The 23,065-nt window shown below is 39.8% G+C and overlaps 1 protein-coding gene across 1 annotated transcript in view; it reads left to right on the forward strand.

Moving 5' to 3' along the window:
- LOC139950697 (uncharacterized) overlaps nucleotides 1-20,645 on the forward strand; it is a 42,619-nt gene extending 21,974 nt beyond the window's left edge. Inside the window, exon 2 of the mRNA XM_071949491.1 lies at nucleotides 15,969-20,645. Within this exon, the coding sequence (XP_071805592.1) occupies nucleotides 15,969-17,279 (1,311 nt within the window). The 3' untranslated portion in view covers nucleotides 17,280-20,645. The remainder of the gene's footprint in view (nucleotides 1-15,968) is intronic.
- Nucleotides 20,646-23,065: the final 2,420 nt, after the last annotated feature.

Below are 23,065 nucleotides of genomic sequence, written 5' to 3' on the forward strand. Positions count from 1 at the left end.
GTAACCACGGTGTAATATTCATTCTACATCAACGCGTACACTCAGGCCAGTCCGAATCTCAGATCAAGTGGAAGACACTGTTGTGAACGACCAACGCGCAAGTCATGTTTCATTTAATTTTCCTTTAATTGTAAACGAGGATACCTAGTTGTGTGTTAGTAAGCAATGTCGATCGATACATCAGAAGTGCATATTTCGATGCCCCTGTAATATCATTCAGTTTTGATTAATGTAAAAGAGAGAGTTCACCTTCTCAAAAATGAATCGCCTTGAAAAATTATTTGGTGAAAAGCACTGGGGTGGAGGAGCTGTTGTTATCTGAACAAAAATTGTTAGAAACGACCCGAGCCAATAAAATCAAAATCACAGTTTAGAACTTAATTAGGAGTGTGATGAAAGCGCATCAATTTTTATCCCCGTGTTCAAACTTGACCACAATTACTTAAACCATGATAAATCGATCACAACCCACCTTTTTAGTACCGCACAGGTGTCATGCCGTACCCCACAGGTGTCATGCCCTACCCCCTAATGCCCCCTCCTTTTTCACGATCCCAATCTTTTTTCAAAATACTGCCCTAAGCCCTTCCCTCAATGCCATCTCCCTCCCCCGTATCACGTGGATCGACTAAAACGCAATCTACATTCGGGCCCATCACACGATAGCCCTTGTCCCATAGAAAATATCTCAAGAGTGTTTTCTTGTTATCCCCGACTTCAATTCTCCCAAATTGAGAGCTACTAATTTAACCTAATTCCGAAAGCTTCTGAATCCATTTGACAGGTGCAAAAATTATTATTAAACTCGGGGTTTCCGTTTTTATTTTGACAACAAGAGAGAAAGGAGTACGGCCCGGCGCCGCTCCTTAAGAAACAGCTCTCGTTTTTTTTTTTTTTTTGAATCGCCTCTTCCAGCCGGGGCCGTATCATGCACGTAAACCTATTTAATAGTCTACAATAATCACCATCAAACGAGGGGGTTCTAATACTCGGAGAGAAAAAAAATCTTTATCCCTGTCGCCGATATTCGGTTACCAGGGCGATCGTGTCCTTATCTTGGAAACGGAGGTGTTTTGTTAAGGAAACGGATCGCAATTCATCATTTGCTTTCCTAATTGATTGGAAACACCAATTGATAGTGTTTCCGAGGGGGGACAAGAGACTAGCTGTATACAGCAAGTGACCGTGAATGCAAATTTGTCGTTAGAGGGTTCGGTTTATTAAAGGTGGTGTTTACGCTGCGTGTTTAGCTTAGCTAGCCATGGTCAATGTAAATCAACATCATGCGAGTGTTATAGATTTTTTGGGGGGCATCGATTTCCGATGAAGGCTCTTTGTCGAGAAATGCTATTGGAGGCGGTCGGGGCTGATTCACGTTTAGATTGAAGTTTAATCGGTAAGGGGCTGTGCGACGGCTGGTATTATAATAGTATTATATAAACTAGGTGTTGCTTTTAGATATTTTACAGCCGAGTGCCGAACATACGCATACTCGGCATGGCTGATATTGTGTGGCATAATATACAAATATATAAAGTGTCGCGAAATAATTTGACAGTAGATTACGCGAGTTAGGCCAATAACAATATCAATAAAAAAATATACAACAAAAATCAGCACCCGCTTCCTTAAAAAAAAATGTAGTCTAATCGAAAAAAAAAGATACGTTTGAACTGTCTCAGACGGAAACTAGATTCTGAAAAAGAGTTTTTCTTAAAAAATGTGTCAGGCGGCCATTTTGAAAAAAAGAAAAGAAGGAAAAAATTGCCCCCTCTTTTTTCCCTCAAAGGCAGGTCGCTAAACATGTTTTTGTTGGCCTTAGGCTACGGCTTCACAAGCAAGACTCTAGCGAAAGTCATAGCCATAGCTGTAGCTCAACTTTTTATAGACCAAAAACAAAGCCGTCAATCAGACTCTTTTTCCGATGAACAAAAATTGAAAACTGACCTTTATCCTGCCGGTCATCTTCGTCTCGCTCCCAGTAGACCTATAAAGCACCGATCGCAATGCCGATAACCTATAAACAAAAATGGAGGACCAGCCTAATTAGAATTGGAAATCAAGCAAAGCGATTAAATCCTCAATGAGTGAATAAGAGGTTTGACATCATAATGGATATCGCCAGCAGGTTGCAGTAATTACTTATACAAGAGACTATTCCACTAATACTCATTGACACACATATGTAATGTCAGCAGATTACTTGCTGTTTTGTTCCATTTGGGAACATACCCATAACCCCGGTTAAGGGTTTCAACATTACATGTTTGGAGACAAATAAGTAATCTGTCTGATATCATTGGCAGCATCGTGTCTGTATGTACAATGTATGGCTAAAAGTTAAACTGTCTTGTCATTATAAAAACTAATTGAGCTTTAAAGCTTGACAATTCCCCTTTTTAAATAATTGCATATTGCCCTATTATTCTAGAGTGAGTGGTCCAAGCAAAGAAGATACAATCTTTGGTCTTCACTGAAACTTTTCGCTACAGTTCAAATTGTTTTCTGAGTCCGAATACAAACCATTTTCGACTAACTTCCAAAGAAAAAAAAAGAAAGAAAACAAATCATTTGGATTTGCGTATACTTCTTCTACCTGTCGGCTCCATTACGGTTTCTGTGACACACTTTCCATATCTCCGAACTCGATCTCGGTGGTTTGATGAAGTCCTAGTGATCATGTGAACAGTTTGCCTTCCCCAATTTGAAAGAAAACACCATCCCTTCCGACCGCTGATGTATAAAAGACAAATCCGCCGCGTGTCCGTGAATACCGTTACAAATTTGGCGGGAACAGATTCAGACTCGGGGGCACGGAATGGTGGTCGTCTACCCCCTCGAAAATACATCACACCTGTAATTTAGAGTCTTGTCCTTAATTGAGTGTCTATTTGGGCCATGCACATACCGGCTACTGTGTAGCTATACTAAAGCAGGGGGTTTTGGAATGCATGATGCGATTTGATAACAGATACACCCACCCAGACTTAGAAATCAGACATCTTGATCTGAGATGCTCTGAGCACGGAGGTACCTGTGAGCGTTTATCTGCTTACGTTTATAGTCTCTTATAGTCTCTTAGTTTATAGTCTGTTGATATAAAACTAGATAACCGTTCGTTTTGATAAAGGCATTCATTGAAATTCAAATCACGCAGCGTGACGTCACAGCTTGCTGATCTAAGGGTGTTTTGGGTAGAAGGGCTTGCAGTGTCCGCATTCACGGCTTCGACAGAGGCTTTGGCTGACTCACTGAAACTGCTTATGCTTCAATACAGTCGTTGTTGCCAATGACAATAGCCGTAGCCAAGACAGTTTATCCAGGTACGGTCATATACTCAGTTTTTTGGTGGCTAACGAATGGCGAGGTAAAATGACTCGTCCTAAGTTTTCTTCTTGCCAAAGTAGATCTGTTTGCAGTTGAGTGTGTTCAGATTCGGTATGTTATGGACACGAGGGACAAATCGAAACCAGGACAAATAAAAGGACCCCAAGGGGGAAATCTAAAGACCGGTTTGCTCCGCAAGGAAACTAGTGTAGACAGTAATTGGGAAACTGTTCAGTACTTGGACAAAGGAAAGAACTAAAGTATACTCCAAGAGGATGCATTTTTGAGAATGTGTGCGCTGGAAAACTTTTAATTCCACTTCGGGCTCGCCACAGCGTGTTTTTGTTGGTATCAGAACAGAATATTATAATTTATTGTTAAAGTTATTCATCAATTTGTGCTTTTTTAAACAGAAACGCGTTTGATGGATTTGTTGACTCACCTGTATTGTCGTGATTCATTGGTGAACTGGTTAAAAGGTCGGCAGCAAATTGCCGTAAATATGTATTTTTATTAAGGAATATAGCTCGTGCTATTTAGCAAGGAAATTTTAAACGAATCGGTTCATACAATTGTAGAAAAAAACATTGACAAATGTTTTTAAAAGGTTTTCATTAACTATATGGATAAACTGATGTCTCCGTCTCCATGGAAACGTGCGTTTCCAGATTATTGTCAGGAAATCTCGATGAAAGAGCTCTTTGGTTATTGTTTACTTGTTCAATTTTTGAAAAGGGTTCTAAATTAAACATGATTTATGACTTCACCACGGGGTTGTAAATATTAAGGTTCGAGAATGTGATTCCATCACGATCCAAATAAATTAATAACGAACATTAATCAAGAGAGAAGATAATGGTCAGTTAACTTAAGGCAGTGATATTTGCAAGACGTCAAAAGTACATAGGCCTACATCCATTTCTCGAAAGAGGACATTATTTTTTTTTTAAGCGTTTTGTTCTGATTTTTCAAGGTAACAAAATCAATGTGCAGCTTGGTTTTTGACAGCCAATGTTGTCCACATGCTCCAATATTGATTAGAAAATTAATTGCAAACAAGGACCCCAAAGCTATACGCCGATGAATTATAATTACCTTTTTATCATTGCATTTCCGAAAATGTATACGGGTGTTTCAAAGTGATATTTTCAACAAAAGGCTTGATCAACTAAAATACTTAGACTTCCATCTGACTCTTGTTTAATCGCTACTGATGCTTAAGGCATTGGACACTATTGGTAATTACTCAAAATAACTATTAGCATAAAACCTTACTTGGCATTCGAGTAATGGGGACAGGTTGGTAGTATAAAACATTGTGGGAAACGGTTCCCTCTGAAGTAACGTATATTTTCGAGAAAGAAGTAAATTTCCACGATTTTGATTTCGAGACCTCAGAATTAGACTTTGAAGTCTCGAAATCAAGCATCTGAAAGCACACAACTTCGTGTGACAAGGATGTTTTTTTCTTAATAGTTATCTCGCAACTTCGACAACCAATTGAGCTCAAATTTTCACAGGTTTGTTATTTAATGCATACATTGAGATACAGCAAGTGAGAAGACTGGTTTTTGACAATTACCAATAGTGTCCAGTGTCTGTAAGAAGTAACTGAAACTAGCAAACTTTCGGATACAACCATGTGTCAGTTCTCTATTATGAGAGACGTGTTGAAGAGCCGCGGCTAGCCGGTCTGCTCTCCACGTTTCGAACAGTATGCTCTGCTCGTCTTCAAGAGAATGGTTTTGATCCCCTGTAAACGAGCAGAGTATACCGTTCGAAACGTCGAGACCACAATGGCACTTTTCAGAGCTGACACTCCCCCAAAATAGATTTTTATACAAGGCTGTACCCATTATACCAAAAAAACTTCTCATTTCCCACACCATGCAAAGCTTCCAACGTCACTGATAAAAACATACACAATATTTGAGCTTTAAAGGGTGGCTGCAGTGTTTTTTTTTTTAACAATTGAAACGATTAAACATGACTTTTTAAACCTGAAATATTTTTTTACTTTTTTTATTAAATGCGCAAGTATTTAAAAAAATGGTTTTCAAGAGATTAGGGGAACCCACCCCGCCCCTAAAAGGGAGCATAAACGTGACGTCATGTCGGGAACCCGAGCCCTGGCTGTGTGCATGTAGAGACGTGTGCCCTGTGTGGCCTGGAACCTAGGCGCGTGTAGTTAGGGACCAGACTCTTTTTGCCGACGATATGTTTGAATTCCCGACGTGACGTCGATGGTAGGGGGCGGTAACAATCCACAAGGGGGGGGGGCATGGGCACGACTTATTCGCTTATTATGAAAGTGAGATATGTCGGGGGGAAAAAACAAAACACATTTTATTGATGTTCAATACATATATCAGAAATAAATGACAGTAAAATTAATTGTTTTATTTTAATTCACTGCAGCATCCCTTTAAATAATTGTCTCCGTTTGAAACAAATTAATCAAGTGTATCCAATTTCACATTACAACCCGAATTCAGTATTAATACACTTTGCTATTGAATGATGTTTTGTTTAATAATAATATTACCTGCAGCGCGCTGATTTTGGCATTGAACCTGACCCTACCCTACATTTCCACAGTCTCCCTTCCGTAACACAATAAAATTGCAAGAGAATATGGATTTTCCATACAACACTGAAAGTTAATTTATTAGATTTGGTTCTACGTCAAAGGCGAATAAATCATAATCCTCGTCATTTTGATAAAAAAAAAAGTTAGCAAATTGCAAGCTCAGTGTTTCTCACGGTCGCCTCTCGAGAGGTAGCAGGCCGTACCATCGCCTCAGGGGAGTTCCCGACTACCGTGACCCACTTGAAAAGACTCTTTCAGTCTCAAGGAAAGAGGATCTTGGAAAAGAAATCTCCAAGATGGCCTTGGTGCGATATTTTTATCTCCAGAAGAAAAAGAGAGAAAGGGAAGAGAGTGAAGTTCTTACAGGGTTGACTGGAAGGGAGTTGAGGGGAGACCGCGCGCGTAGTACACTACTAGTAGCAGAGTGTTCCGGAATCTTAGCGTGTCACGTTGCGTGTATCCGACGGGGCTCGTTGACCTAACTCTAAGGTACTTCACGCTTGCTTGTTTTAACAGGGTCGTGGGTGATGAGAGATACAATTGATCGAACGGACCCCCCCCCCCCTTTACTGTCCATTACACCTGCTATAGGGAGTTGACACTATTGATTCTGGTAACGATTTACAACACACAGTTCCACTTCATGGGGCAAAATATATGACATTCATATCGGCAAAGAAACCTAACCGCCATATCAACTGTAGGAAATATAGGTGTATTGTTCAATTAAATTAAATGATATAAATAGTATTTTCATAAACTAAGTGACCAAAGCACACTCTACCCCCCCACTCCCCCCCCCCCCAAAAAAAATAATAATAATAAATAAATAAAATAAAATAAAATAAAATAAAATAAATAAATAAATAAAATAAATACAAAATAAAATGAAATAAAAAATAAATAAATAAATAAATAAATAAACAAATAAATAAATAAAAAATAAAAAATGTATTTGAAGTTACTTTTTTTTAATCCAAGTCACCAAGAGTTTTTTTAAATGACTGGAAGAAAAACAAAAAATAAAAAATGAGTGGGGATTCAGTCAGCGATTTTATTTTAGAACCATGAATGCTTTATATCCTACGTCTTAAGTAAGACGTAGGCGCAATGATAAGACAATGCTATCCAACAACTTGGTGGTCCAACCACAGTTCATCAGAGGTCGCTTGAATCTGATATTCTTCTCGAAAACGCAATCCTCATCAGGTCTTTGAAGTGGGAAAAATATAATACAAATATTTGATATGGGCCATTTTCCACAACGGTAAAAGAGTCAACCATTTGTCACAATGTCGGGCGTTGACTGACATTTGCTTTATTTCCATAATTTACTACGAGCCACCACTTACAGTACAGTTGAAGAAACAGTGCCGCGTACTTCAAAATGTCGGCCTGTCATTCAAAATGCGACACAGCACTAAGAACGACATCAATAATCGGCCCCATCCCACCTTTTCAGAAATCGGTCATTCTTTTTAAAGATAAACATTTGTTACATCTTACAGTCTACTTCAGGTTGTGGATTTAGGTCGGGTGGTGTCAAGAGCTTGCCGATTTTTAAATATAGAAGTCTAAAAATTGGAAAGCTGTCCAGTAGCCATTTTCAATGGAACGTGCATCTTGAACCACAATCCGCTCCGTGCATGACCTTTAGGGCGTGTTTAGGCCGTATCCAAATTGGCAGCTCCACGGCTACGGCTGTTGCTAAGTGTGTTCCCAGCGACGTGTGGTGCTTCAACGCATGATGACGTGGAAATCTAGCCGTAGCCGTAGCCGTAGCTGAAGCCACTAATTCGGATATGGTTAACTGTACTGTTTGATTAAAAATGCGCAAAGATACCAACATGCTTTACCATTTTGACGTCGGTACGTGAATAATGCGTGCTTTCCGCAAATATTCACACACAAAAACAAAAAACTGTCACGTGTTACATATATAACTTGTTCATCCCCAGCTCTTAAATTATACTCGTTGTAATTGTCAGAGACCAGTAACCTCATTTGGTGTATCCCATTATTGGCGTACAATACAACTTGTGAATTTGTGGGCTCATTGGTCGTCGAAGTTGCAAGAAAATAACAAAAGAAAAACATCCATGGAATTGTATGTTTTTAGAAGCCTGAACAAAGGCTTCATGCATGAAGCCTTTCTCAGATTCAAATTGTATGTATATGTAAATGTATCTCTTTCTACATTACTCTAAAGGGTGTGGTTTCAGGCAATATTTTACAATCAACATCTCTCCGGTGCTATTTGCTTTCTCCTGAAGACAATCAGAACACACTGATCGAAACGTCGAGATTTTTACACCATTTCTCTTTTCACTACAAATCAAAGCGAGATTTCATGTATACGGTGTTACTGCAAACTAGCACTAGAACTGCGCAGTTCAATGCTAAACCATATTATAGTCTTTGCAAAACTATATACTATTTGTTTGGGGTCGACAAAATAGGCAGAAGCACACTACTGAATGGAGCCGTTTAGAAGAATGATCATGCCAAAGCCAATTTAGTTTAAGCCCTGAATCTATTTGTTTTAGACGCTTTAATGTTTTGCCGACACGTCACTACGATTTACGACTTCACTGACTACGTTTCTCATGCAATTAGCCCACCTGGATCATGAACTGTATTTATACAGAGGGCCTAGGGAAATGTTGTTTTAAAAGTGAAAAGAAAATGATATTGTTGTGACAAAGCTAGGGCAGTACCCCGACTGTATCCTGTGATAATGACGTATACACAAGTAGATGCAAAATGAGTTTGAATTGTGTACTTTGTGTTCATTACACTGGAAGTCAAAATAACAGACAGACAACGTCAAACGCCCGTCAATCAGCGTCAGTTTGCTACGCTCAAACCCTTACCCACTTTCCGATTTCAGAACATCATTCAAAATAAAAATATAATAAATTAATTATTCAAAATGCACAAGGTCTTGTATGAACTTTGTTTTTGATAACTATGTATTCGCTTTGCTTACAATTTACGCATGGAGACAGTTCAAGCCTGTCGAAACAACGCCGTATAGACCCGACCAAACCTTGGCTACAAACCTACGTCATGCTAGCTTGAACACCTTACGCCTTTTAATAAAGGTCTCGTATGGAATACTAAAAGCTGGCCCTTTGTGTTACGAGCAGTGACATATTTCCAGTCTACCGCATTCCGATTGGGAGGGAGTCCTTCATTCATAAATGATATTTTCATATCAATATTATTCTAAGCCTTGAGTTAAATATAAATTGATGTGCCAGGACAATGCGTTGATCCCTGTGGGGGTTTGCGGTATCTTTTGCCATGAATTAATTATAAGAGATTTACTTGAACACACAATATTTAAACCCCAATAAAGAATCATTAAACAAATAACAAAACAACTATCAACCGCACAGATTTCCAGATTGCTATTATCGGCTGGCTCTACCTTATCAATGTATAAGCTTTGCGGATATTAATTTGTTAGTAATTTAGAAAAAATATCTGAGTCCACTCCAAACTCAGGGAAATCTTAGTTTAAAAAAATGACAACCCACGTGGACTGTTGGAGTATGGCTCTCGCTGAAAAAAATCAACAATGCCTATGCCACTTTGAAGCTTTTAGTGAGACAAACAATAGTTGTACTGTAACATCAAAGTGTGATTTTCACTCTAACTGCATGTGTAATGTTGTCATTAGTTACCTCCCGTTCCCCCTCGATTGCCATCCATTGACCTTCTCCGTATAACAACCCTTCCTTTATCGGTTAGATTTCTCATTACTGACTCCTCTTAGTTTCGCGAGGAGGAGTGCAATAGAAAGGTCACTTTCGAGAATATGTCGGCGTTTCTTCATAATTTCATTAATTTTCCTCTCTCTCTCTCTCTCTCGGGCAGTGTGGCAGGGTATAGTCTGGACTTGTATTGTCATGTTTTACAATGAGAAAAGCACTTGAGAGTAAGTGCCTGTGCTTATGAATTTTTTTCTTCTCTGTGCTGGCGTGTGTGCGTTTAAATAACGGTACAGGATCTTTGATGCATTCACTGCTGCACTGGTTTCGTGATAAAACACCTCCCCCAACTCGGTACTATTGAAACAACGGGGGTAATTGTAATACAGACACACATTCACAGCCATAGTTGTGATTGAAACATGTCTGAAACCAATCCTTCAGCAGAATCCCAGAAATGTTTCTGCTCGAATTGGTAATGTACAGAGATACCGCGTGACGTCACTAGTAAAGATGGCGTTCAGTATCGGTATCACTATCAGTTTATTTCCACAGTATCAAAATCACAATCAAAGTTCGTCTATCGCGAACTACCCAAAGGCAAATCGAGTTGTTAATGGGGTATTGTAGTGCTTTTCAACTTCATCTCCACAAATAAATGCAATCAATCAATACTGAATACAGACTCTGTCGAGTAATCTGAAAACTGTGCTTCCCTAATTGAACTTATTTAGCAAATTTCATGAGAAGGGTTAAAACTAATCTCCCAAACAATACATTTTGAAACCGCTGCGCCATTTTGTTGAATATAACAGGAGGATTACTTCATGAAAGGTGACAAGTTAAATCAGGAAGGCAAACCACGCCTTGATACTTATAACCTTGAGTGAGTTATCTTGATAATTTATCATTTTGTCAACTTTATGATGTCGCTCGTGAGTGTAACTGACATTTTGTATTGGCCCTCTCGCGCTCAATGTTAATTGTTAAATGGACGGAATGCAATGTGTATGAACAGGTAGCCTGAACATCTGACGTCACACTTCAAGGCTTGTGAATAACGCCAGAGACCTGCCTCGAGACCGGCGTGTATATTCACCTTTGACCTACATTCTTTTTAAATAGAGATACGCAGTCAAATTCTATTGCGGACGTGACAGCAGTGTACTGTTTGGGCATCTAATGGAATGTTAATGTCACTGCACGTTTATCGAATGAGATCATTGTATCCAGTGGAATCATTGGATCCAAGGAGCAGCGACCTGTCTTTATCCTCGTGGATGAAGACAGGGGCCCATTCTAAAGAACAAGCTGATTTAGAAGGCCGTATCCGAATTGGCAGCTTCATCTACGGCTACGGCTGTTGCTAAGGGTGTTGTTAAGGACGCCGCATACTTCAACGCAGGACGACGCGTTGAATCTAGCTCTGTCCTCTTCCGATCGAAAATCGCCCGTCTGTTTTGGGCTACCGCAGTTATCTTCTTATCACACAAATAACCAAATTATTGCATGTTGTACAAATCGAGATTGAAAGCCTGTCATTTTGGGCACGACGAGAAAAAAACCTATTGACTGTGGCTAGAAAAATACATTCCCTTGTCTATTCCTATTATTAATATAATTGAGTTATGCATCGCAACGTACAATGAGGTGCTTTATACATTCTTAAGGATATCGTCAACGTAATTAAATTACATGAGTTTGCAATTTGTTAGTAGCGAAGTGACTGTAGCCACGATGATGCAATGTCAGCGATGATTGAGAGGGAGGGTGGGAGAAAAATTGTGCGCTGGAATTACGTATTGTTTCACACAATTATGTTCCTTGCTGTTTCATAAAGCCAGGGCTCAAATTTCAAAAATATTTGCTTAGCATGAAATTTCTTCCTTGATAAAAACAGGGTTATCAACCAAATTTCTATTTGTTGCATATTGCTTGGTAGTGGTATTCAGCTGTTGTTTGCTTATCCTGAAAATCATGTGGAAATTCGGTTGGTAGTGATCCTGTTTTATCAAGGAAGAAATTTCATGCTTAGCACATTTTTTGGCTTACAGGCTTAATGAAATTGGGCCCTGTCGGAATCAAGACACCCGTCGAAGGAGTAGCGTCTCCCCAGTGATCAGAAGATTAGAGCAATCTCCATGGCTATTAACACTCATATGTAAACCTGTTCACCATAAAACTGCTATCAACACGGACCAGTATCAACTCAAACCACAGGGAAACCAAACTCTCACTGGGAAATCATAATCATATCGTTCAACCACCCTTCAACCAATCAGGACTATTACAAATTTGCATTTGTTCCAAGAACACTCGTTGAATGAAACCGACGACCAGTATGTATAAGAGAAGCTCCTTCAATAGACTCATTCAATACTAGGCTGGGTAAAATCCAAATGACCACTTTCATAAGGCGAGCTCACCACTAAATTTTGTCTATACTTGCCACACCACACCTGCCGTCGATTTCACAAAACTCTTCCTAACTTAGGATTGGAGTTATGACTTAGGACGAGTCCCAACCCTGCACTGTAGCATGCAGACCTTAAGATTAATCCTAAGTTAGGACGAGTAACTCGTCATAACTCGAGATAAGACGAGTCCTATAACTCTTTGTGAAATCGACGGCTGCAACTTATATATCCTAAGAGGAGTTTGTTGCAAAACTCAACAGATACAGATAGAGTGATATATAAAGAAATAATCACCACGAGAAAAAAAACTGTAACAAAATCTCACAAACATAGACTCTTCTTATAAAGCCTAGGCTTATATAGTTATTCATCAGATCGCTCCAAGCCTCAGTTCCAACGAAATTGCTCTTTTTCATTAAAAGACGGTAATTTTCATACACAGCCCCAGTAGAAGAAACCCTTCATTTCGTTCCGCTCGACTGCTCCCCCGTCCTTCACGGCCGAACTACGCATCCGTACAACCGTTGTTTACTTAGGGTACCGTACCTCGCTGGCGTGATGGCACTCAAACTCGATATACGGTGATTTATTGCCCGGACTCAGAGATACAAAACGACCCAACGAAAAAATAAGAAGAGAGAGAGAGAGGAAAAAACTATGACATTTTATTATTATTGATGACACATCAGTGACATCTGAAAAATTCCCACACTGCTGTGTTTTTTCCCAAACTCATCAGGGGCTGTCGTCCCAGATTGCAGATGAAGTTGGGGGGGGGGGGGGTGTCTCCAGGGTATCAAATAAATAAGTGAAAAGGGATACGGGTAGAAATTTGTGTTATTTCAATTTATTCTAGATGACTTCAGAAGTACATGTATAGAAAATTAAGCGTCGGGTATTATTAAAATATTTCCCGGATTTTTATGGCAGGGCGGCGGATGGCGCTTCATAAAGGGGGAAATGAGAACCCAACGTTAAAGGGCGGTCTATTGTTAGATAGTACATTGGTTCCGAACTTTGTAGTTTCAAGGCATTTATGAAGACGGGCAAACATTGTTTTAGAAAAGAGTATATTTATTCCGACCCCTATATATAGACGCAGACATTATGAAGACGGCACAACGTTGGCTTTTAGTGAAGAGTACATTCATTCCGAAATTTTTGGTTTTTTAATACTTGAAGTCAGGTAAAACATTGCCTTAGAAATTCATTTCCGAAGAATCAGAATCCTCTTACATACCGTAGTTTTCGAGTAATTTTGAAGCCGGCACAGTTTTGGTTTAAAAAATGGTACATTCATTCTGAAACCCTACGGTTTCAAGACATATATGGAGACTGCTTTATAGAAAATAGTACATTCATTCCGAACCTTTTAGCTCTCAAGACTTTAAGTCGGTATAACATTGCTTTAGACAAGGCTAAATTCATTTCTAAACCCACAATAGTTTTCAAGACGTTATGAAGACGGCACAATGTTGGTTTAGAAAAAGGGCACCTTTATTCCGGTCCCGCTATATGGACCAAAACAATCTGAAGACGGCTTAACGTGGGCTTAAAGAAGCAACGTAATTCTTTAGAAAGAGGCAATTTCTCACTCAAATATTAAAAGACTTTTCTTAGGCAAGAAAGCATTTGGCATCTGAAAGCACAAGTAAGTTTTTATTGGTATTATCCTCTTGCAACTTTGATGAACAATTGAGTCCAAATTTTCACAGATTTTTTAATTATTGAGAATACACATACAGGTCTTTGACAATTACCAAAGTTGTCCAATGCCTTTAAAGATCAAATTTAGCGAGAGATGGAGAGCACTATCACCCAAGCATGGCAGGGTCGTGACAGCAAGGGACATGGTTGAAGGAAAATAACATAATTTCATCTTCGTTCAAAAGAAGTTGTTGCTCCTTGAAGCAAAAACGAATCAGCAAACTCCCCACGCAACTCCTCTAAACGAGCAAGCGCTTATAATAAAGGAAAATGAGTGTATGTCATCTACAAGGAGAGGGAGTGCCCTCACCCTGATTAACCCAAACACAGAATGGTTGTGACAGATGGGGGAAATAATTGAAAGATGAAAACAGTGTTTAAAATCTTCCTTTATAAGAAGTGGTTGCTCCTTGACCAAAAACTTGGGTGAGACATCAGACAACACTTCAACTCGCACGAGGGCTTCAGAAAATGATCGAGTGTCATCTCAGAGAGAAGGGGTGGGGGAGGAGAGTTGTCACCCTCTCAACCAAGCACACGCACCTCCATCCATCCACCTTGTCCGATTCTAAGATAACATGTAGTCATCATGGGAGTAATTCATATCCTCTTTACACTGCCACACGACGATCAAATAGCTATCTAGACGCGGGCTAGACGCGGTCCAAGACGTGAGTTTGCATACAATTAAAATACCCTGGAAGAATCGAGACTTGAAGCTTTCATGGATTCAAGAGGATGGGAGAGAGGAGAGTGGAAATCATCTCTCACGTAAATGACGTATGGTTTACAAATAAGACACTCCAAAACATCGTCTTTGATAATGTATCGGGTAAATACATAAACCAGTCACGTATAATTACCTTCAAGTGTGATTCCTTACACTCAATCAAACTGATGATCCATTGTTGTTTGTTCTCTGAATATTGGCTGGATTAAAGACAATCAGCACTGCAAAAAAAGGTCTTAATAATGTCTTTAAACCTTCATCAACGTAAATCTGGCGGAGGATTTGGTCTTAGGGGGCTGTGTGGCTGACCTAAAAATATGTACACGACATAATTGATATTGCGTTTTGTTTACTAGTAGAACCCTTTTCAAACGAAACTTTAAAACACAGTGTTTCTAGTCCATACATTGCTACTCTTGTTCTCAGGTCTGAACTTCGTAAGTGTACGTAGAGTTAAAACACACACTCAAAACACAAAAAGCAAAGTGCAACCATCATTACTTCACTTTAAACCCGATCGCACAGTAATATCAAAATGTATGCAAACATAATGCTCCGTAGCCTAGAGAACCACATGCACAGACCGGCTGCAATTACAGTATAGGATCTGATATCAAACAATGACTACGGATGCTGCGACACGTCTGTCCGATTTTGGACATTGATATCCTATGTTGGTACCATTAAGACTGAGTCATTGCTCCATGCACGAAGTAATTCTCAATCTGCTACATCGTCAGGGCTATTATATACAATCCTGTTCACACAGTTATTTCCAACGATGATCACACCGTAGACCCGTTCCTAAGAATTAAATTACTCTTCGCTTAGCACTTTTTTAGCTATAAATTTTCAAAAACTTCACGCTGCATGTGTCATCAATCCTAAGTTTTAAATGTTTGCTTTACGAATATAAAAATCAGTTTTGATATAAAAAAAAAAACGGGCAAAAGTTGTTCTCTACTTTGATTCATATCAGCACAATCAGAGGCAGCCATTTTGACAGTATTGCAGAGGCTGTACCTTATATTGATTCAAAGGGTGTATGCATGCCTTCAGCACCAACTTGTGCCAGCATGTGAGCCATTTATGGGAGTATACTACGAAAACTCCCGAGCATTATGTGAAGATCCCCCGAGGATCCCCGAGGAACCCCCAATGAATCAACCGAATTTCCCCAGGGATCCCCGGGAATCCACGATGGATCAACCGATTATCCCCGACGATCCCCGAGGATCGTTCATGGATCCCCGAGGATCCTCCACTGATCCCCCATGGATTCCCGAGGATCCCATCCCCGAGGATCCCTCGAGGATCCCCGGGGATCCCCCGAGAATCCCCCGAGGAAAAATGGAATCTGGTGTTTCCAATCTGGAATCTGGCATTTCCAAACTCTATCTCGAATGTGTTTTATTGCTGATGTTTTTGAGGCATAAACTAAAAAACGTCACTAACTATACGTTCTGTTCACTTTATTTCAGGACAAGGAGAAGCTAACAGAAAAGGAAAAAGAAGAAATCTTCGAAGAGTTTGCTGAAGAAGATGATGGCAAAAGAGGGTTTGGAATGGGTGCATACGACCCCCTCTCAGCTGGCTTCACAGACAAGCGTTTCGGCGGGAAAGGGGCCTTCGATCCTCTCTCAGCTGGCTTCACAGACAAGCGTTTCGGCGGGAAAGGGGCCTTCGACCCTCTCTCAGCTGGCTTCACAGACAAGCGTTTCGGCGGCAGTAGAGGAGCCTTCGACCCTCTCTCAGCTGGCTTCACAGACAAGCGTTTCGGAGGGAAAGGGGCCTTCGACCCTCTCTCAGCTGGTTTCACAGACAAGCGTTTTGGCGGCAGTAGAGGAGCCTTCGACCCTCTCTCAGCTGGCTTCACAGACAAGCGTTTCGGAGGGAAAGGGGCCTTCGACCCGCTCTCAGCTGGCTTCACAGACAAGCGATTTGGCGGCAGTCGAGGAGCTTTCGACCCTCTCTCAGCTGGCTTCACAGACAAACGTTTCGGAGGGAAAGGGGCCTTCGACCCTCTCTCAGCTGGCTTCACAGACAAGCGTTTTGGCGGAAAGGGAGCCTTCGACCCTCTCTCAGCTGGCTTCACAGACAAGCGTTTCGGTGGCAGTAGAGGAGCCTTCGACCCCCTCTCAGCTGGCTTCACAGACAAGCGTTTTGGCGGAAAAGGAGCCTTCGACCCTCTCTCAGCTGGCTTCACAGACAAGCGTTTCGGTGGCAGTAGAGGAGCCTTCGACCCTCTCTCAGCTGGCTTCACAGACAAGCGTTTCGGCGGAAAAGGGGCCTTCGACCCTCTCTCAGCTGGCTTCACAGACAAGCGTTTTGGTGGCAGCAGGGGAGCCTTCGACCCTCTCTCAGCTGGCTTCACAGACAAGCGTTTTGGTGGCAGTAGAGGAGCCTTCGACCCTCTCTCAGCTGGCTTCACAGACAAGCGTTTTGGCGGGAAAGGGGCCTTCGACCCTCTCTCAGCTGGCTTCACAGACAAGCGTTTTGGCGGGAAAGGAGCATTCGACCCTCTCTCGGCTGGCTTCACAGACAAGCGTTTCGGCGGCAGTAGGGGAGCCTTCGACCCTCTCTCAGCTGGCTTTACAGACAAGCGTTTCGGCGGGAAAGGGGCCTTCGACCCGCTCTCAGCTGGCTTCACAGACAAGCGAAGCTTTGTACACGGCGATTTCGACCCTCTTAGCACCGGCTTTGTCGACGGTGATAAGAGAGCAGGGTTTATGAACGGAGTTTTTCATCCACTTGTTGCAAAGCGGGTTCCAGAAAAGAAGGACAGGCGATAGGATGGCACGCGTAGGTCAATCTTACCTACATGAAAACATGGTCGAACTTTATACTGAACTTTTAGCTAAACAGACTGGATACTTTTAGAGCGTGGGTCATTTTGCAAAGGTCAAAAGTCATAGGGTCAAATGATGCTATCTGCCAATTCCTTGGGCTCGCACTGTTGTTGTTTTTAATTGGGGAAGAAGTAAACTTTACTATAAGCCTCCATTATTCCTTGACGTTGAAAACCCCACCAAAAAAACAAGTCTTCTTTGTCACTGCTTGGTGTGTAAATAGTGTGCAGTTTTCTTGTTATTTTGTTCATCCATAGATGTTAAAAGTTGTTTCTTCATGTGTTTCAAGTTATGAAAGGGCTATTTTCAAACGCAATCTTGCATTCTGCATGCCGCACGCAATCGTAACACGTTGTGCAAGCACGCAACCCTAACATTCATGGTTTCTTTGTATGCGCTTTCTATCGCAATTTTGCTTACTTCAAGCATGCTTCTAAAATATATTGCGCAAGCTGCCAAACTATTAGACAAGTTGCCAAACTATTAGGCAAGCTGCCAAGTACCCGCACAATCGACGAAATCGACTAATTTGAAACTTAAAGAAACTTTGGAATCAAGTCCAGCTCAATTAAAATGTTGCATAGCAGAAACCCCTTGTTTGAGCCTAAAATTTTTGTTTCAACTAATTTAGGTCATAGTTCTTTGATTCTAAACATCTGCACCTTTGTGCATCTTTGCCTTCCGCTTATATGTGAACAGTACCGTGTGCTAAGCTTAAAAGTTGTCTGTTTTTCAACACCTTGTGTTGCCTTTCTTTACAGTGACGGTGAAAACCTTGTTTTTAAACTTTCAGAGATCGCCAATTAATGCAAAGTCAGTAAATAATATCAAAATGTTTCTGCGTCAAGGGCAGAAACGGCGAGGCGAAGGTTGCTGGCAATGCAACAATTTAGTGCTCATAAACGCAACTACAACATGCAACAACATAATCTGCAGTTTGTTCTCCTATAGAACAACCTGAAATTACTGTTAAAAGATTTGGGTACTTTTTGTAACACAAAAAACAATGTCCACAGATTTACAATAAACTTACACCGTTTGAAGATAATGATAGTAGAAAGCTTACCTTAAAATATTAGATGCTGATGAGGTGCTGTAGTTTTTGAGAAATTAGTAAAACAATGTCATGAAAATACGTTTTTACATGCTAAAATAATTTTCGCCTCATGATCAGTGAGACAAAAATTATTTTCATGACATTGTTTTACTCATTACTCAAAAACTGCAGCACCTCAGCACGTAATACTTCCAGGGAAGCTTTCTACTATCATTATCTTCAAACTGTGTAAGTTAAGTGTAAATCTGTGGACAATGTGTTTTGTCCTACAAAAAGTACATACGCCTAGACCCTTTATAAATGGTTGTTTTTCCGAGATCATCTTCTTGAAGATAAAAACGCAAAATCTACTACTTTTCACGCTCCCATAGACTTGTGGCTCGAGCTATGTTCGTGTTTATGACAAATAAATGCAGACTTCATTTAGAAATGCTGAGCTTTTAAAAAAGTAAAATCAATTAGCTTTAAGGAACTCTACTATAAATAATTGTTCGGTTACAACTAATTGTTTTTTCAATAACATTCAGTAAGCAACGGCTGTTTAATGAAGAAATACAAACAAATACAAAAGCTGTCGGACCATGTGAACCACTTGTTGTCAAACAACAGACAAACGCAAATAAAGTTTGGGCAAAACCCATTGTCTCGAAGGCCTGACAAACCCACACGTGCTGTATTGAATACCAGATTAAATGTACGATTTTATTTGATTTTATTAAAATGTATTATTTGTTTGTTTATTTGTTTAATTATCATCTTAAAAAAATGTTAATGATAATGATTTTTTTATTGTTATATTTATTATTACTATTATAATAATTTTTTTTTGAGGGGGGGGGGTGCATTCTTAACCATGTACTTCAGTAGAAAAATGATAATAATTATAGTTAGCCTAAAGCCTGCAGTAAACGTAAGTCCCTGCGTAGGATTTCATTATTTGTTATAGGCACTTTCTCTGGATAGAATAATTTATACGTAATCAAAAAAAGTGATAATTTCTTGACTTTAAATTGACAAAATAAATTGATAGTCCGCTCTATAAAAGGTTTATAGATACTATTGATTATTTTGAATGGTCATCGATATGTAAATTTATTTTTAATACAAAACACTTTAAATCATCTGTTCATGACTGGCATTTTTAAGTTTAAAAGCAAAGTATACATTCTGTTATGGGAACCGCAATCGATTGTCTGATACAAAAGGTATAGAAACAAGTAAATAAATGTGAGCATTTTGTTTCAAAATGACGGTCGCGTTTTTGATAAAAACGCCGAAAATCCGAAGTGGTTCAACCTCGTCCCCATGGTTTACTGTATTTTCAACCATGTTTACAATAGTAAACCCTTGGATGGAAACTCCCTACTTGGACCCTGATTGGACAACGACTTTACAATATTAGAATATGTTCCATATTCATAGGTACAGCCAGCCGCTGGCAACCAACAATGTTCATACAAGCTATTAAATCTGGTACCGTATTACGAGATAATAACGAAGATGTGAATTTCGAAAAGTAGCCAGACTATTTTAATTTGCATCCGTATCCAAAAATTGTGGATATGCAAATGAACCAATACCAGGGTGAGAGAGCGGTCAACCTTGTAACAATTCGACCCCCCCCCTTGGGACGAGGTTGGAAGCGGTTATCTCCATGCGGGAAGAACAATAAGTAATTGGAAAACACAATCCGAAAAGTGTATTATTCAGTAACGTTTCTCAGATTAAAAGTTTGTGGGGCTAAAATAAACTTATGTGTTTTCCATAACAACATTACATCGAAGTGGAATAATCCTCAAAATTGTTCATACAACCAGAAAGATGGTGTACTTCTTTAACAAAAAAAAAACCCAAGTAAGTTTGTATTGCAATTCATTTCTAAGAGTGATTAACCTAACGTATACTTTCCCTTTAAATGATTGATGTACATGTACACACAGTCGTATTAAATAACATGGGTAATAGCTTTCTATAGAAACCTCCCAAGTAGTGTTTAATGATAACTATTAATTATCGACATTGAGTTAATAATCAATAATTGTACCAAAGCCCAGTTAACGGTGTTTCGATTGTGTAATGCACTCATTAATGGAGTCTCTATTGTGTAATACAATAATCTTCTATCGATGATGAATAATTGCCATTAAAAGTATCACTTTATTTAGACGCATCATAAACTGGTGATGACTTTCGAAAATTGTAAATAAAAAGATGAATTTACGAACCAGAGAATGGAAATAATCGATAAGCAATCATTGAGCTTCGCAGACTGTGGTTTTTACGTGTTTTTTTTTCTTTCTTTCAAGACGGCGTCTAATGACTTTAAGGAACAACAACAACAACATCTTGTATGAGGCTTCGGTAAACATCCTGCCAAGGAAATCACCGCTAAAAGAACCGAGAGAAATAACAAAAAGCATATCATTCAATTTCAGGCTCTGCATGCCTCCGAATTATTCGCATTACGACCGTGACCAATTTGTGCTTGCAGGCTGGCAAGCGCCGAATTGCGCTAGCCCTTTAACTGTAGAATGCCTAGCATAGTAGAGCATACAGTTCGAAACGTCGAGTTGAAACCAACGTGTTTTTTCCCAGAACCACCCCAACTCAATTAGAGATCATCAAATACTATATCGTATTTCCCCCATGCAAAGTTTCAAATCCTACTGATATTGTATATGACCTTTGACTTCTGATGATTTTGCCTCAGCCCTCTTTATTGTGCCTCCCATGTGTGCATTCATGCCTTTTGTAATTCAATACCCAAAAGGGACCAGCCTTTTTCAAAGACAGCGTCTTCAATCATACAATAAATTCAAAGGAGAAAAACATTGCAAAAGACCTCCATTGACCGGTCTGAATTGGATATTTTGACAACGGTTAGAGTTTATTGCCTTTCCACGGAATATAGCCGTGAGCTGTTGATAAAAAAGTCTGCTAATATGGGCTTGGGCTTGGGAAATGCATAAACCATGAGTAACTGGGAGTACTGTCTTTTAAGACCTCGACAAAAAGACCTCTGCCACGCGCAAACAACTTGGTCTGGTTCCAATACGTGTCAACGTGTTTTAACAAAGAATGTTAAAATATTTTTTAGGCTCGATGCAAATTTAACATTTCTTACGTGTCAACCTGTTAGCCACCGACGCCCAAAATTGGACCATACTATTTCCCTTCCTGTCCGAAGTTCTAGAGCATAGGGGTTTAATAATTCCCTAAAGAAAATGCCGCAGCACTACTCCAACTTTATGGACGAGGTTAGTTTGAAGTAGAGCTGTCCAAAGTTTTTCAATATATTCCAGCTTCAACTCAACAACTTAATAAGCTTAAAAGCCCCGGGCAACGGTCGAGGCCCAATTTCATGGTACTGCTTTACCGTAAGCAAAGAATCAGTGCTTGGAAGCAGGGAATTCTGCGCTTACGTACGTCATAGAGCAAGCCTATGCGTACGTCAAGCGTATTTCAGGGGCAAGCAGTAGATTTTGGTTTGTGCGCATGCGTACTCCACGTTACTGGCGCAGAATTCGGCAGTAAGCAAAGCCATGAAATTGGGCCCAGTTTCAAAGAGCTGCTAAGCACAAAAATTGGCTTACGTGAAATGTTTGCCTTAATAAAAACAGGATTACCAACCAAATTTCCACATGATTTTCACGATAAGCAAACAACACCCCAATACCAGAAACAAGCAATATGCAACAAATTGAAGTTTGTTTGGTATGCTATTTTTATCAAGGAAGAAATGTCATGCTATCAAATTGTCGTGCTGAGCAGCTCTATGAAATTGGGGCCTCGTCTCGTGCACCACTCAGAAAAAAATTCCTGTACAACTGTAATGCAATAAATTATCTGCAGGTAGTTCGATGTTTTACTCGCCAAACCTAAAGGTTCAAAGACCCTACAATCAACTAACTACCCGCTCATCGAAAAATAAATAAATGAGCAAATTAACAAATAAACTGTGTTCTTGTTAAACACAACATCTGAGCACTCATCAGAACACCATCCTCTGACGTCAGTACGGGAATTATCCCACGAGCGAACCGGCAACATTAAGACAAAAGCTCTGAACATGGGGATTCATATCACATTACATTTCTGTCCATTACCCGGCACCTTTGAAACAAAAATTCTGGAAAAAAAATCTCTGTCCCATTTTTTTCACCTTGGTGATGTCAAAATTGGCTCAATGTTGTTTTTTGTTTTTGTTTTTTTGTTCCCCTCATTTTTTAAAGCACTTCGATCTTCTAACATTTCATCGCCTTTAGTAAAACCGAAACACGATAATACTTTATGAAAACTATACTGGGTGACAAGAATAAAAAAACGCGGAAGATATTTCATTGACTAATTGAAATAAAAAGAGCACAGCCTAAAGGTGCTTTGAAACACCACCCTGATACAACGAATCTACACAGCTAACAAACATGTCTTAAGTAGAGTTCAAGAGTGGCACTGTGTCACTTCAAGTCGACTCTAAGACTTCTATATCCTTAGGGTTTTCATACGATCAGACTCCCCAAATTAACCCTTAAGATGCAACCAAGAGAGCCTCCATTGTGTTCTTTACCAAGACATACAAGGAACTTCTTAAGAGGATAGCATTTCAGACTACGACAAGACGAGGCGGAAAATTACCACGAAAAAAACAAACTCGGGATTTTTTTTTTTTACC

The sequence above is a fragment of the Asterias amurensis genome, chromosome 18 (assembly GCF_032118995.1).
Source record: "Asterias amurensis chromosome 18, ASM3211899v1".
Lineage (NCBI taxonomy): Eukaryota > Metazoa > Echinodermata > Asteroidea > Forcipulatida > Asteriidae > Asterias > Asterias amurensis.